The sequence below is a fragment of the Crinia signifera genome, chromosome 7 (assembly GCF_055691185.1).
Source record: "Crinia signifera chromosome 7, ASM5569118v1, whole genome shotgun sequence".
In the NCBI taxonomy this organism is placed as follows: domain Eukaryota; kingdom Metazoa; phylum Chordata; class Amphibia; order Anura; family Myobatrachidae; genus Crinia; species Crinia signifera.
This window is the reverse complement of record NC_139223.1, coordinates 8,629,948-8,648,075: the sequence shown is the minus strand read 5'-3', so window position 1 is coordinate 8,648,075 and position 18,128 is coordinate 8,629,948. Positions and strand designations below refer to the sequence as shown.

General features: G+C 49.8%; 1 protein-coding gene across 2 annotated transcripts in view; it reads right to left on the bottom strand.

Moving 5' to 3' along the window:
• Positions 1-18,128, bottom strand: part of LOC146019738 (uncharacterized) — a 76,048-nt gene that overhangs the window by 34,459 nt on the left and 23,461 nt on the right. For both annotated transcript variants that reach the window (XM_083152252.1, XM_083152253.1), the window contains 2 exons: positions 10,182-10,204; positions 2,434-2,481 (listed from right to left, as the gene is read on the bottom strand). In XM_083152252.1, coding sequence (XP_083008378.1) covers positions 2,434-2,481; positions 10,182-10,204 — 71 coding nt within the window. The remainder of the gene's footprint in view (positions 1-2,433; positions 2,482-10,181; positions 10,205-18,128) is intronic.

Below are 18,128 nucleotides of genomic sequence, written 5' to 3'. Positions count from 1 at the left end.
ATCAGTCAGTTCCATCATATCAGTCAGATCTGTCATATCAGTCAGATCTGTCATATCAGTCAGATCCATCAAATAAGTCAGACTGTTTCAGTCAGATCCGTCATATCAGTCAGATCCGTCATATCAGTCGCCCTTACCTTACACAAGACACTGCAAAAACTCTAATCCATGCTCTCATCATCTCACGCATTGATTATTGCAATAGTCTCCTTATTGGCCTTCCCCAATACAGACTCTCACCACTACAGTCCATTATGAATGCAGCTGCAAGGCTAATCTTCCTAGCCAGACGTTCATCGTCTGCAAAGCTACTCTGTCAGTCACTTCATTGGTTACCTGTATTCTACCGTATTCAATACAAAATTCTTTTACTTACACACAAAGCCATAAACCAAACTACACCAACATACATATCTTCTCTTATCTCAAAATATCATCCAACACAACCTCTACGCTCCTCCCAAGATCTGCGTCTCTCATCCACACTCATTACCCGCTCCCATTCCCGACTGCAGGACTTTCTTCGGGCTGCACCCACTCTGTGGAATGCCCTCCCAAGCACAATAAGACTGTCCTCAAGTCTCCAAACCTATAAGCGTTCCCTGAAGACTCATCTCTTCAGGCAAGCTTATCAAATTCCAGAACCAGTCATAGAACCTTGCGTTCTGGTTGAATCGATGCAATAAAGAATACAGTATCTATCCTTATGTATCAATGCCTATTTCCCTATAGATTGTAAGCTTGCGAGCAGGGCCCTCCTACATTTTGACTGTCTGTAAATACCCTGTTTTGTTGTATCACTGTCTGCTATTGTAAAGCGCAACGGAATATACTGCGCTATATAAGAAACTGTTAATAAATAAATAATAAATCAGTCATATCAGTCATACTGTATCAGTTAGATCCGCCATATCAGTCATATCAGTCATACTGTATCAGTCATACTGTATCAGTCATAATGTATCAGTTAGATCCGTCAGATCCATGTAATGCTTCTCTGTGAAAAAAAGGATAGAAAAATAATTAAACAATTTAAAAAAAAAACATTGTGGGGTCCCCCTGCCCATCTATAACCAGCCCCAGGCTCAGTAAGCCGGTCCTGGTTGCAGTAATACAGGGGGGGGGATGACATGGGGTCCACCTGTATTTCTATAACCAGCACTAGTCTCTTGGCCCAGTCCTGGTTCACAAAATACAGGGAACAAAAGGAGTAGGGGTCCCCCATATTTTGGAAACCAGCACCGGTGCTTAAATAGCCAGCAGTGTCATGCCACAGCTGGGGAACACTTTTAACATAAGGTCCCCTGGCCAAATCTTGATCACCCTGGCTGGTCGCAGCTTCTTCTTTCCTTGTAGCAAACCTAATGCCCGGCTCCAGCAGTCTGAGCAGCCACAAATGTGTTGACACTTGGAGCCCCTCCCTGAGAATGTGGGAATCCCCAGTGACGTCCTCCCTCAGCCATTCAGGAGCAGGCTCCTGGGGAGCTCTGCGACTGATTGGCTCTGCCCAGCTCCATAGAAACCCATGTTATGAATTTGACATGGGAACCGGCAACTCAGCCTGACTGCAAGGTGACCCCACTGAGGGCTAGGATATATAGATATAATTAACAATGCATTGTATGTTGGCCCTTATCGCTGGGGCAGCTGGGGGATACTCGCCCGCTGGTGACACTGACTGGCGGTGACCTTACCACATCACCAGCGAGCACTGCATTCCACCACACAGCTGTGATGTCACTGTGACCGTTACAAAAATAATTCCAAAAACATAAAATACAATGTAAGCAATAAAAAAATAGAAAACAAATATTTCACAATCTGTAATTTGTGCTAGAAAAAATACTTTAATAAATGATTTCCTAATCACTATCTGCTGGTACTGAGATGCTGATAGCGAGGAGGATTATTTTGGTATGGCAACCACCACACACTGGGTATTATTCAGATCTGATCGCAGTACAAATTTGTTCTCAAAATGGGCAAAACCATGTGCACTGCAGGTGGGGCAGATGTAACATGTGCAGAGAGAGTTAAATTTGGGTGGGGTGTTGAAACTGAAGTCTAAATTGCAGTGTAAAAATAAAGCAGTCAGTATTTACCCTGCACAGAAACAAAATAACTCAACCAAATCTAATTCTCTCTGCTCATGTTACATCTGCCCCACCTGCAGCGCACATGGTTTTGCCCATTTTGAGAACAAATTTGTACTGCGATCAGATCTGAATAAGGGCCACTGTGCATCACAGTGACAACACCCATCCAGTGCATACCTCCCAACAGTCCCTATTTTAGCGGGACAGTCCCGATTATCAGGTGCCTGTCCCGCTGTCCCACCCGCGGCCGGCAGTGTCCCGCGGTGAGGGGGTGCTGTTGGGAGTCCACCCTGTCGGCTGCTAAGCAGCCGGGAATAGACGCTGTGCGCATCTGTACCTTATCTCTCCTCCGACCGCTGCTGCTGCTGCTGTTTATTCCTGGAATCTGTACAAAGAACGGAAAGAACCTTCATTGTTACATCAGGACTGTCTGTATTACACGTGTCCTGAGAGAGAGGGGACGCGAGTCTGTCTGTATTACACGTGTCCTGAGAGAGAGGGGACGCCGGTACTGTCTGTATTACACGTGTCCTGAGAGTGAGGGGACGCCGGGACCGTCTGTATTACACGTGTCCTGAGAGTGAGGGGACGCGAGTCTGTCTGTATTACACGTGTCCTGAGAGAGAGGGGACGCCGGTACTGTCTGTATTACACGTGTCCTGAGAGTGAGGGGACGCCGAGTCTGTCTGTATTACACGTGTCCTGAGAGTAAGGGGACGTTGGGACTGTCTGTATTACACGTGTCCTGAGAGTGAGGGGATGCCGGTACTGTCTGTACTACACGTGTCCTGAGAGTGAGGGGACGCCGGGACTGTCTGTATTACACGTGTCCTGAGAGTGAGGGGACGCCGGGACTGTTTGTATTACACGTGTCCTGAGAGTGAGGGGACGCCGGGACTGTCTGTATTACACGCGTCCTGAGAGTGAGGGGACGCCGGGACTGCCTGTATTACACGTGTCCTGAGAGTGAGGGGACGCGAGTCTGTCTGTATTACACGTGTCCTGAGAGAGAGGGGACGCCGGTACTGTCTGTATTACACGTGTCCTGAGAGTGAGGGGACGCCGAGTCTGTCTGTATTACACGTGTCCTGAGAGTGAGGGGACGCCGAGTCTGTCTGTATTACACGTGTCCTGAGAGTGAGGGGACGCCGGGACTGTCTATATAACACGTGTCCTGAGAGAGAGGGGACGCCGGTACTGTCTGTATTACACGTGTCCTGAGAGTGAGGGGATGCCGGGACTGTCTGTATTACACATGTCCTGAGAGTGAGGGGACGCCGGGACTGTCTGTATCACACGCAGTCCTGAGATTGAAGGGTCACTGGGGCTGTCTGTATTACACGTGTACTGAGAGTGAGAGGACGCCAGGACTGTCTGTATCACACGTGTGCTGAGAGTGAGGGGACGCCGAGTCTGTCTGTATCACACGTGTGCTGAGAGTGAGGGGACGCCGAGTCTGTCTGTATTACACGTGTCCTGAGAGTGAGGGGATGCCGGGACTGTCTGTATTACACGTGTCCTGAGAGTGAGGGGACGCCGGGACTGTCTGTATTACACGTGTCCTGAGAGTGAGGGGACGTTGGGACTGTCTGTATTACACGTGTCCTGAGAGTGAGGGGACACCGGGACTGTCTGCATTACACGTGTCCTGAGAGTGAGGGGACGCCGGCAGGGGCGGATTTAGGGATTGTTTACTAAGTAGGACAGTTTATAGGGGGCAGTATCTGCATGTCCTATCCATTTACACTCTATTTAAGATGGAATATAGTACAGTACAGTGGATATTTTGCAGTTATTGGTACATTTTTGGCTTACAGTACTATCACAGGCATCCAAGTGCCGCCCCCAAACATGTGCCGCCCCTAGGCCGGTGCCTCACGTGCCTAATGGGAAATTCGGCTCTGGACGCCGGGACTGTCTGCATTACACTTGTCCTGAGAGTGAGGGGACACCGGGACTGTCTGTATTACACGTGTCCTGAGAGTGAGGGGACACCGGGACTGTCTGTATTACACGTGTCCTGAGAGTGAGGGGACACCGGGACTGTCTGCATTACACGTGTTCTGAGAGTGAGGGGACGCCGGGACTGTCTGCATTACACGTGTCCTGAGAGTGAGGGGATACCGGGACTGTCTGCATTACACGTGTCCTGAGAGTGAGGGGACATCGGGACTGTCTGTATTACACGTGTCCTGAGAGTGAGGGGACGCCGGGACTGTCTGTATTACACGTGTCCTGAGAATGAGGGGAGGCCGGGACTGTCTCTATTACACGTGTCCAGAGAGTGGGGCACTCCAGGACTGTCTGTATTACATGTGTCCTGAGAGTAAGAGGATGCCGTGACTGTCTGTATTATACGTGTCTTGAGAGTGAGGGGATGCCGGGACTGTCTGTATTACACGTGTCCTGAGAATGAGGGGAGGCCTGGCCTGTCTCTATTACACGTGTCTTGAGAGTGAGGGGACGCCGGGACTGTCTGTATTACAGGTGTCCTGAGAGTGAGGGGACGCAGGGACTGTCTGTATTACACATGTCCTGAGAGTGAGGGAACACCGCGACTATCTGTATTACACGTGTCCTGAGAGTGAGGGAACACCGGAACTGTCTGCATTACACGTGTCCTGAGAGTGAGGGAACACCGGAACTGTCTGAATTACACGTGTCCTGAGAGTGAGGGGACGCCGGGACTGTCTGTATTACTTGTGTCCTGAGAGTGAGGGGATGCCGGGACTGTCTGTATTACATGTGTCCTGAGAGTGAGGGGAGGCCGGGACTGTCTGTATTACACGTGTCCTGAGAGTGAGGGGAGGCCTGGACTGTCTCTATTACACGTGTCTTGAGAGTGAGGGGACGCCGGGACTGTCTGTATTACAGGTGTCCTGAGAGTGAGGGGACGCAGGGACTGTCTGTATTACACATGTCCTGAGAGTGAGGGAACACCGCGACTATCTGTATTACACGTGTCCTGAGAGTGAGGGAACACCAGGACTGTCTGTATTACACGTATCCTGAGAGTGAGGGAACACCGGAACTGTCTGCATTACACGTGTCCTGAGAGTGAGAGGACGCCAGGACTGTCTGTATCACACGTGTGCTGAGAGTGAGGGGACGCCGAGTCTGTCTGTATCACACGTGTGCTGAGAGTGAGGGGACGCCGAGTCTGTCTGTATTACACGTGTCCTGAGAGTGAGGGGATGCCGGGACTGTCTGTATTACACGTGTCCTGAGAGTGAGGGGACGCCGGGACTGTCTGTATTACACGTGTACTGAGAGTGAGGGGACGTTGGGACTGTCTGTAGTACACGCGTCCTGAGAGTGAGGGGACGCCGGGACTGTCTATATTACACGTGTCCTGAGAGTGAGGGGACGCCGGGTCTGTATGTATTACACGTGTCCTGAGAATGAGGGCACGTTGGGACTGTCTGTAGTACATGCGTCCTGAGAGTGAGGGGACGCCGGGACTGTCTGTATTACACGTGTCCTGAGAGTGAGGGGACGTTGGGACTGTCTGTAGTACACGCGTCCTGAGAGTGAGGGGACGCCGGGACTGTCTGTATTACACGTGTCCTGAGAGTGAGGGGACACCGGGACTGTCTGCATTACACGTTTCCTGAGAGTGAGGGGACGCCGGCAGGGGCGGATTTAGGGATTGTTTACTAAGTAGGACAGTTTATAGGGGGCAGTATCTGCATGTCCTATCCATTTACACTCTATTTAAGATGGAATATAGTACAGTACAGTGGATATTTTGCAGTTATTGGTACATTTTTGGCTTACAGTACTATCACAGGCATCCAAGTGCCGCCCTCAAACATGTGCCGCCCCTAGGCCGGTGCCTCACGTGCCTAATGGGAAATTCGGCGCTGGACGCCGGGACTGTCTGCATTACACTTGTCCTGAGAGTGAGGGGACGCCGGGACTGTCTGCATTACACGTGTCCTGAGAGTGAGAGGACACCGGGACTGTCTGTATTACACGTGTCCTGAGAGTGAGGGGACGCCGGGACTGTCTGCATTACACGTGTCCTGAGAGTGAGGGGATACCGGGACTGTCTGCATTACACGTGTCCTGAGAGTGAGGGGACATCGGGACTGTCTGTATTACACGTGTCCTGAGAGTGAGGGGACGCCGGGACTGTCTGTATTACACGTGTCCTGAGAATGAGGGGAGGCCGGGACTGTCTCTATTACACGTGTCCAGAGAGTGGGGCACTCCAGGACTGTCTGTATTACATGTGTCCTGAGAGTGAGAGGATGCCGTGACTGCAGGGTTGCCGACCCTCCCGCATTTAGCGGGAGTATCCCGTTTTTTGCTTCTTCCTCCCGGTCTCCCGGTAATGTGAGGTATCCTCCCGGTTTTTTAGCACGTCTGGCAAAAAAAAAAAAAAAGTGACTGCGCATGCGCTAATTACAAAGTGCCGGGGATCTGTCAGCAGTGGCTACACTGCCTACAGCGGCAGCGCAGCAGGGGGCAGCCATCGGAGCAGGAGCAGCAGAAGGCAGCGCCGCAGATAAGATGGTAAGATAGCGGCTAGCTGCTTCGTGCCTCCCTCCTGCTTCTCTCCCTCTGCTCCCATTTTTTCTTTAATAGGGTTCCTTCTTTTAAACAGTGCTACGGTACCATCTAAAAATTTAATTTAGATCGCTCCACCCATGGCCACGCCCCATTTTTGTGCCGTAAATGGGGCAGGTCCATGGGCGGAGCTATCTAAATTACATTTGAGAGCTCCCACGCCCCCTAATTAGCTGCCCTCTCCCTGGTCTCCCGCAAAGGGGAGATGAAAAGTAGGCAAGTATGCGTGACTGTCTGTATTATACGTGTCTTGAGAGTGAGGGGATGCCGGGACTGTCTGTATTACACGTGTCCTGAGAATGAGGGGAGGCCTGGACTGTCTCTATTACACGTGTCTTGAGAGTGAGGGGATGCCGGGACTGTCTGTATTACATGTGTCCTGAGAGTGAGGGGACGCAGGGACTGTCTGTATTACACATGTCCTGAGAGTGAGGGGACGCCGGAACTGTCTGTATTACACGTGTCCTGAGAATGAGGGGAGGCCTGGACTGTCTCTATTACACGTGTCTTGAGAGTGAGGGGATGCCGGGACTGTCTGTATTACATGTGTCCTGAGAGTGAGGGGACGCAGGGACTGTCTGTATTACACATGTCCTGAGAGTGAGGGAACACCGCGACTATCTGTATTACACGTGTCCTGAGAGTGAGGGAACACCAGGACTGTCTGTATTACACGTGTCCTGAGAGTGAGGGGATGCCGGGACTGTCTGTATTACACGTGTCCTGAGAGTGAGGGAACACCGGAACTGTCTGCATTACACGTGTCCTGAGAGTGAGGGGACGCCGGGACTGTCTGTATTACTTGTGTCCTGAGAGTGAGGGGAGGCCGGGACTGTCTGTATTACACGTGTCCTGAGAATGAGGGGAGGCCTGGACTGTCTCTATTACACGTGTCTTGAGAGTGAGGGGACGCCGGGACTGTCTGTATTACACGTGTCCTGAGAGTGAGGGGACGCCGGGCCTGTCTGTATTACACGTGTGCTGAGAGTGAGGGGACACGGGGACTGTCTGTATTACACGTGTCCTGAGAGTGAGGGGACGCCGGGACTGTCTGTATTACAGGTGTCCTGAGAGTGAGGGGACGCAGGGACTGTCTGTATTACACATGTCCTGAGAGTGAGGGAACACCAGGACTGTCTGTATTACACGTGTCCTGAGAGTGAGGGGACACCGGGACTGTCTGTATTACACGTGTCCTGAGAGTGAGGGGATGCCGGGACTGTCTGTATTACTTGTGTCCTGAGAGTGAGGGGACGCCGAGTCTGTCTGTATTACAGGTGTCCTGAGAGTGGGGGGACGCCGGGACTGTCTGTATTACATGTGTCCTGAAAGTGAGGGGACGCCGGGACTGTCTATATTACACGTGTCCTGAGAGTAAGGGGATGCCGAGACTGTCTGTATTACACGTGTCCTGAGAGTGAGGGGACACCGGAACTGTCTGTATTACATGTGTCCTGAGAGTGAGTGGACACCGGGACTGTCTGTATCACACGTGTCCTGAGAGTGAGGGGACACGGGGACTGTCTGTATTACATGTGTCCTGAGAGTGAGTGGACACCGGGACTGTCTGTATCACACGTGCCCTGAGAGTGAGGGGACACCGGGACTGTCTGTATTACATGTGTCCTGAGAGTGAGGGGATGCCGGGACTGTCTGTATTACACGTGTCCTGAGAGTGAGGGGACACCGGGAATGTCTGTATTACACGCGTACTGAGAGTGAGGAGATGCCGGGACTGTCTGAATTACATGTGTCCTGAGTGTGATGGGACGCCGGCACTGTCTCTATTACACGTGTCCTGAGAGTGAGAGGACGCCGGGACTGTCTGTATTACACGTGTCCTGAGAGTGAGAGGACGCCGGGACTGTCTGTATTACACGTGTCCTGAGAGTGAGGGGACGCCGGGACTGTCTGTATTACACGTGTCCTGAGAGTGACGGAACGCCGGGACTGTCTGTATTACACGTGTCCTGAGAGTGAGGGGACGCCGGGACTGTCTGTATTACACGTAACCTGAGAGTGAGGGGATGCCGGGACTGTCAGTTTTACATGTGTCCTGAGAGTGAGGGGACGTCGGGTCTGTCTGTATTACACGTGTCCTGAGAGTGAGGGGACGCCGGGACTGTCTGTATTACACGTGTCCTGAGAGTGAGAGTACACCGGGACTGTCTGTATTACACTTGTCCTGAGAGTGAGGGGACGCTGGGACTGTCTGTATTACATGTGTCCTGAGTGTGAGGGAACGCCTGGACTGTCTGTATTACACGTGTCCTGAGTGTGAGGGGATGCCTGGACCGTCTGTATTACACGTGTCCTGAGTGTGAGGGGACACCGGCACCGTCTGTATTACATGTGTCCTGAGAGTGAGGGGACACCGGCACCGTCTGTATTACACGTGTCCTGAGAGTGAGGGGACACCGGGACCGTCTGTATTACACGTGTCCTGAGAGTGAGGGGACGCCGGGACCGTCTGTATTACACGTGTCCTGAGAGTGAGGGGACGCCGGGACTGTCTGTATTACACGTGTCCTGAGAGTGAGGGGACACCGGCACCGTCTGTATTACACGTGTCCTGAGAGTGAGGGGACGCCGGGACTGTCTGTATTACACGTGTCCTGAGAGTGAGGGGACGCCGGGACTGTCTGTATTACACGTGTCCTGAGAGTGAGGGGACACCGGGACTGTCTGTATTACATGTGTAATGAGGGCTAGGGGACACCGGGACCGTCTGTATTACACGTGTCCTGAGAGTGAGGGGACGCCGGGACTGTCTGTATTACATGTGTCCTGAGAGTGAGGGGACGCCGGGTCTGACTGTATTACACGTGTCCTCAGAGTGAGGGGACGCCGGGACTGACTGTATTACACGTGTAATGAGGGCTAGGGGACACTAGGATAATGATATTTTTTAGATTTTTCTGGCGATGCACCCCGCAGCGGTAACCCGGCGGGGGATGCTTAGAGCATCCCAAAATGCAGTAAAAACACCGATAACGGGCTTTTTATTGCATTTTTAGTATAAAGAATCTCCCTCTATGGTTGGTTGATTCGCTGCCCTATCTGACAATCATCGGCCCGATGTGTCATTCCTGACATCACAACTGGGATCAGTCTCCATGTCTTTGTTATATCAGTTACCCACGTTCATTGCAGTAAGTGTATGGGCAGGTGGCGGACCGCCTGTAAGCACAGTATGCCACGGTACATAGGAATAGTAACACTAGTGACCCCACAGGCTAGTAATGATGGGTACACGTAATGAGACAAACCAGGAGGGAACATCTGTATCTGCAGATGTATATCGGCTGGGCTGCAGGACTAATGCAATATTTCTTCCAACAACATTGCTCACCAACATACAGTATCGCTGGCACACACCCGCTGGCACTGATGTATTGGTCGGTGTATGCCCAGAATTAGGCTAAAGTGACTTTTCTTATAATAGCACCAAATGTTGACATTGATACAGCATATAACAAATTGGTATTAAACATCTATCAGGCCGGTACTCACGTAAATAGCAGCGGAATCCAATCCTGTAACGACACAACAGCAAAATGATATATATTATATCAGCGCTCAGTTCTCGGTATACAGCATTAGCACAATACTGGTCATGTCATGGGAGAGCTACATACAGAGAACATGCTATAACAGGTCCCTATGTACAGGGCCGGGGCGAGGTATTCCAGCATTAGCACATTACTGGTCATGTCATGGGAGAGCTACATACAGAGAACATGCTATAACAGGAACCTATGCACAGGACCGGTGCGAGGTATTCCAGCATTAGCACATTACTGGTCATGTCATGGGAGAGCTACATACAAAGAACATGCTATAACAGGAACCTATGTACATGGCCTGTGTGAGGTATTCCAGCATTAGCACATTACTGGTCATGTCATGGGAGAGCTACATACAGAGAACATGCTATAACAGGACCCTATGTACATGGCCGGTGCAAGGTATTCCAGCATTAGCACATTACTGGTCATGTCATGGGAGAGCTACATACAGAGAACATACTATAACAGGACCTATGTACAGGGCCGGTGCGAGGTATTCCAGCATTAGCACATTACTGGTCATGTCATGGGAGAGCTACATACAGAGAACATGCTATAACAGGACCCTATGTACATGGCCGGTGCGAGGTATTCCAGCATTAGCACATTACTGGTCATGTCATGGGAGAGCTACATACAGAGAACATGCTATAACAGGACCCTATGTACAGGGCCGGTGCGAGGTATTCCAGCATTAGCACATTACTGGTCATGTCATGGGAGAGCTACATACAGAGAACATGCTATAACAGGACCCTATGTACAGGGCAGGTGCGAGGTATTCCAGCATTAGCACATTACTGGTCATGTCATGGGAGAGCTACATACAGAGAACATGCTATAACAGGTCCCTATGTACAGGGCCGGTGCGAGGTATTCCAGCATTAGCACATTACTGGTCATGTCATGGGAGAGCCACATACAGAGAACACGCTATAACAGGACCCTATGTACAGGGCCGGTGCGAGGTATTCCAGCATTACCACATTACAGGTCATGTCATGGGAGAGTTACATACAGAGAACATGCTATAACAGGACCCTATGTACAGGGCCGGTGCGAGGTATTCCAGCATTAGCACATTACTGGTCATGTCATGGGAGAGTTACATACAGAGAACATGCTATAACAGGGACCTATGTACAGGGCCGGTGCGAGGTATTCCAGCATTAGCACATTACTGGTCATGTCATGGGAGACCTACATACAGAGAACATGCTATAACAGGTCCCTATGTACAGGGCCGGTGCGAGGTATTCCAGCATTAGCACATTACTGGTCATGTCATGGGAGAGCTACATACAGAGAACATGCTATAACAGGACCCTATGTACAGGGCCGGTGCGAGGTATTCCAGCATTAGCACATTACTGGTCATGTCATGGGAGAGCTACATACAGAGAACATGCTATAACAGGACCCTACAGTATGTACAGGGCCGGTGCGAGGTATTCCAGCATTAGCACATTACTGGTCATGTCATGGGAGAGCTACATACAGAGAACATGCTATAACAGGAACCTATGTACAGGGCCGGTGCGAGGTATTCCAGCATTAGCACATTACTGGTCATGTCATGGGAGAGCTACATACAGAGAACATGTTATAACAGGACCCTATGTGCAGGGCCGGTGCGAGGTATTCCAGCATTAGCACATTACTGATCATGTCATGGGAGAGCTACATACAGAGAACATGCTATAACAGGGACCTATGTACAGGGCCGGTGCGAGGTATTCCAGCATTAGCACATTACTGGTCATGTCATGGGAGAGCTACATACAGAGAACATGCTATAACAGGACCCTATGTACAGGGCAGCTGCGAGGTATTCCAGCATTAGCACATTACTGGCCATGTCATGGGAGAGCTACATACAGAGAACATGCTATAACAGGACCCTATGTACAGGGCCGGTGCGAGGTATTCCAGCATTAGCACATTACTGGTCATGTCATGGGAGAGCTACATACAGAGAACATGCTATAACATGACCCTATGTACAGGGCCGGTCCGAGGTATTCCAGCATTAGCACATTACAGGTCATGTCATAGGAGAGCTACATACAGAGAACATGCTATAACAGGGACCTATGTACAGGGCCGGTGCGAGGTATTCCAGCATTAGCACAATACTGGTCATGTCATGGGAGAGCTACATACAGAGAACATGCTATAACATGACCCTATGTACAGGGCCGGTCCGAGGTATTCCAGCATTAGCACATTACAGGTCATGTCATAGGAGAGCTACATACAGAGAACATGCTATAACAGGGACCTATGTACAGGGCCGGTGCGAGGTATTCCAGCATTAGCACATTACTGGTCATGTCATGGGAGAGCTACATACAGAGAACATGCTATAACAGGACCCTATGTACAGGGCCGGTGCGAGGTATTCCAGCATTAGCACATTACTGATCATGTCATGGGAGAGCTACATACAGAGAACATGCTATAACAGGACCCTATGTACAGGGCAGGTGCGAGGTATTCAAGCATTAGCACATTACTGGTCATGTCATGGGAGAGCTACATACAGAGAACATGCTATAACAGGACCCTATGTACAGGGCCGGTGCGAGGTATTCCAGCATTAGCACATTACAGGTCATGTCATAGGAGAGCTACATACAGAGAACATGCTATAACAGGGACCTATGTACAGGGCCGGTGCGAGGTATTCCAGCATTAGCACATTACTGGTCATGTCATGGGAGAGCTACATACAGAGAACATGCTATAACAGGACCTATGTACAGGGCCGGTGCGAGGTATTCCAGCATTAGCACATTACTGGTCATGTCATGGGAGAGCTACATACAGAGAACATGCTATAACAGGACCCTATGTACAGGGCCGGTCCGAGGTATTCCAGCATTAGCACATTACTGGTCATGTCATAAGAGAGCTACATACAGAGAACATGCTATAACAGGACCTATGTACAGGGCCGGTGCGAGGTATTCCAGCATTAGCACATTACTGGTCATGTCATGGGAGAGCTACATACAGAGAACATGCTATAACAGGACCCTATGTACAGGGCCGGTGCGAGGTATTCCAGCATTAGCACATTATTGGTCATGTCATGGGAGAGCTACATACAGAGAACATGCTATAACAGGTCCCTATGTACAGGGCCGGTGCGAGGTATTCCAGCATTAGCACATTACTGGTCATGTCATGGGAGAGCTACATACAGAGAACATGCTATAACAGGACCCTATGTACAGGGCCGGTGCGAGGTATTCCAGCATTAGCACATTACTGGTCATGTCATGGGAGAGCTACATACAGAGAACATGCTATAACATGACCCTATGTACAGGGCCGGTCCGAGGTATTCCAGCATTAGCACATTACTGGTGATGTCATGGGAGAGCTACATACAGAGAACATGCTATAACAGGGACCTATGTACAGGGCCGGTGCGAGGTATTCCAGCATTAGCACATTACTGGTCATGTCATGGGAGAGCTACATACAGAGAACATGCTATAACAGGACCCTATGTACAGGGCCGGTGCGAGGTATTCCAGCATTAGCACATTACTGGTCATGTCATGGGAGAGCTACATACAGAGAACATGCTATAACAGGATCCTATGTACAGGGCCGGTACGAGGTATTCCAGCATTAGCACATTACTGGTCATGTCATTGGAGAGCTACATACAGAGAACATGCTATAACAGGATCCTATGTACAGGGCCGGTACGAGGTATTCCAGCATTAGCACATTACTGGTCATGTCATGGGAGAGCTACATACAGAGAACATGCTATAACAGGATCCTATGTACAGGGCCGGTGCGAGGTATTCCAGCATTAGCACATTACTGGTCATGTCATGGGAGAGCTACATACAGAGAACATGCTATAACAGGGACCTATGTACAGGGCCGGTGCGAGGTATTCCAGCATTAGCACATTACTGGTCATGTCATGGGAGAGCTACATACAGAGAACATGCTATAACAGGACCCTATGTACAGGGCCGGTGCGAGGTATTCCAGCATTAGCACATTACTGGTCATGTCATGGGAGAGCTACATACAGAGAACATGCTATAACAGGACCCTATGTACAGGGCCGGTGCGAGGTATTCCAGCATTAGCACTTTACTGGTCATGTCATGGGAGAGCTACATACAGAGAACATGCTATAACAGGATCCTATGTACAGGGCCGGTGCGAGGTATTCCAGCATTAGCACATTACTGGTCATGTCATGGGAGAGCTACATACAGAGAACATGCTATAACAGGGACCTATGTACTGGGCCGGTGCGATGTATTCCAGCATTAGCACATTACTGGTCATGTCATGGGAGAGCTACATACAGAGAACATGCTATAACAGGACCCTATGTACAGCACCGGTGCGAGGTATTCCAGCATTAGCACATTACTGGTCATGTCATGGGACAGCTACATACAGAGAACATGCTATAACAGGACCCTATGTACAGGGCCGGTGCGAGGTATTCCAGCATTAGCACAATACTGGTCATGTCATGGGACAGCTACATACAGAGAACATGCTATAACAGGACCCTATGTACAGGGCCGGTGCGAGGTATTCCAGCATTAGCACATTACTGGTCATGTCATGGGAGAGCTACATACAGAGAACATGCTATAACAGAACCCTATGTACAGGGCCGGTGCGAGGTATTCCAGCATTAGCACATTACCGGTCATGTCATGGGAGAGCTACATACAGAGAACATGCTATAACAGGTCCCTATGTACAGGGCCGGTGCGAGGTATTCCAGCATTAGCACATTACTGGTCATGTCATGGGAGAGCTACATACAGAGAACATGCTATAACAGGGACCTATGTACAGGGCCGGTGCGAGGTATTCCAGCATTAGCACATTACTGGTCATGTCATGGGAGAGCTACATACAGAGAACATGCTATAACAGGACCCTATGTACATGGCCGGTGCGAGGTATTCCAGCATTAGCACATTACTGGTCATGTCATGGGAGAGCTACATACAGAGAACATGCTATAACAGGTCCCTATGTACAGGGCCGGTGCGAGGTATTCCAGCATTAGCACATTACTGGTCATGTCATGGGAGAGCTACATACAGAGAACATGCTATAACAGGGACCTATGTACAGGGCCGGTGCGAGGTATTCCAGCATTAGCACATTACTGGTCATGTCATGGGAGAGCTACATACAGAGAACATGCTATAACAGGACCCTATGAACATGGCCGGTGCGAGGTATTCCAGCATTAGCACATTACTGGTCATGTCATGGGAGAGCTACATACAGAGAACATGCTATAACAGGGACCTATGTACAGGGCCGGTGCGAGGTATTCCAGCATTAGCACATTACTGGTCATGTCATGGGAGAGCTACATACAGAGAACATGCTATAACAGGACCCTATGTACATGGCCGGTGCGAGGTATTTCAGCATTAGCACATTACTGGTCATGTCATGGGAGAGCTACATACAGAGAACATGCTATAACAGGGACCTATGTACAGGGCCGGTGCGAGGTATTCCAGCATTAGCACATTACTGGTCATGTCATGGGAGAGCTACATACAGAGAACATGCTATAACAGGACCTATGTACAGGGCCGGTCCGAGGTATTCCAGCATTAGCACATTACTGGTCATGTCATGGGAGAGCTACATACAGAGAACATGCTATAACAGGACCCTATGTGCAGGGCCGGTGCAAGGTATTCCAGCATTAGCACAATACTGGTCATGTCATGGGAGAGCTACATACAGAGAACATGCTATAACAGGACCCTATGTACATGGCCGGTGCGAGGTATTCCAGCATTAGCACATTACTGGTCATGTCATGGGAGAGCTACATACAGAGAACATGCTATAACAGGTTCCTATGTACAGGGCTGGTGCGAGGTATTCTAGCATTAGCACATTACTGGTCATGTCATTGGAGAGCTACATACAGAGAACATGCTATAACAGGACCCTATGTACAGGGCTGGTGCGAGGTATTCCAGCATTAGCTCATTACTGGTCATGTCATGGGAGAGCTACATACAGAGAACATGCTATAACAGGATCCTATGTACATGGCCGGTGCGAGGTATTCCAGCATTAGCACATTACTGGTCATGTCATGGGAGAGCTACATACAGAGAACATGCTATAACAGGACCCTATGTACATGGCCGGTGCGAGGTATTCCAGCATTAGCACATTACTGGTCATGTCATGGGAGAGCTACATACAGAGAACATGCTATAACAGGACCCTATGTACAGGGCAGGTGCGAGGTATTCCATCATTAGCACATTACTGGTCATGTCATGGGAGAGCTACATACAGAGAACATGCTATAACAGGGACCTATGTACAGGACCGGTGCGAGGTATTCCAGCATTAGCACAATACTGGTCATGTCATGGGAGAGCTAAATACAGAGAACATGCTATAACAGGGACCTATGTACAGGACCGGTGCGAGGTATTCCAGCATTAGCTCATTACTGGTCATGTCATGGGAGAGCTACATACAGAGAACATGCTATAACAGGATCCTATGGACAGGGCCGGTGCGAGGTATTCAAGCATTAGCTCATTACTGGTCATGTCATGGGAGAGCTACATACAGAGAACATGCTATAACAGGACCCTATGTACAGGGACGGTGCGAGGTATTCCAGCATTAGCACAATACTGGTCATGTCATGGGAGAGCTACATACAGAGAACATGCTATAACAGGGACCTATGTACAGGGCCGGTGCGAGGTATTCCAGCATTAGCACATTACTGGTCATGTCATGGGAGAGCTACATACAGAGAACATGTTATAACAGGGACCTATGTACAGGGCCGGTGCGAGGTATTCCAGCATTAGCACATTACTGGTCATGTCATGGGAGAGTTACATACAGAGAACATGCTATAACAGGACCTATATACAGGACCGGTGCGAGGTATTCCAGCATTAGCTCATTACTGGTCATGTCATGGGAGAGCTACATACAGAGAACATGCTATAACAGGATCCTATGTACAGGGCCGGTGCGAGGTATTCCAGCATTAGCTCATTACTGGTCATGTCATGGGAGAGCTACATACAGAGAACATGCTATAACAGGACCCTATGTACAGGGACGGTGCGAGGTATTCCAGCATTAGCACAATACTGGTCATGTCATGGGAGAGCTACATACAGAGAACATGCTATAACAGGGACCTATGTACAGGGCCGGTGCGAGGTATTCCAGCATTAGCACATTACTGGTCATGTCATGGGAGAGCTACATACAGAGAACATGTTATAACAGGGACCTATGTACAGGGCCGGTGCGAGGTATTCCAGCATTAGCACATTACTGGTCATGTCATGGGAGAGCTACATACAGAGAACATGTTATAACAGGGACCTATGTACAGGGCCGGTGCGAGGTATTCCAGCATTAGCACATTACTGGTCATGTCATGGGAGAGCTACATACAGAGAACATGCTATAACAGGGACCTATGTACAGGGCCGGTGCGAGGTTTTCCATCATTAGCACATTACTGGTCATGTCATGGGAGAGCTACATACAGAGAACATGCTATTACAGGACCCTATGTACAGGGCCGGTGCGAGGTATTCCAGCATTAGCTCATTACTGGTCATGTCATGGGAGAGCTACATACAGAGAACATGCTATAACAGAATCCTATGTACAGGGCCGGTGCGAGGTATTCCAGCATTAGCTCATTACTGGTCATGTCATGGGAGAGCTACATACAGAGAACATGCTATAACAGGACCCTATGTACAGGGCAGGTGCGAGGTATTCAAGCATTAGCACATTACTGGTCATGTCATGGGAGATCTACATACAGAGAACATGCTATAACAGGACCCTATGTACA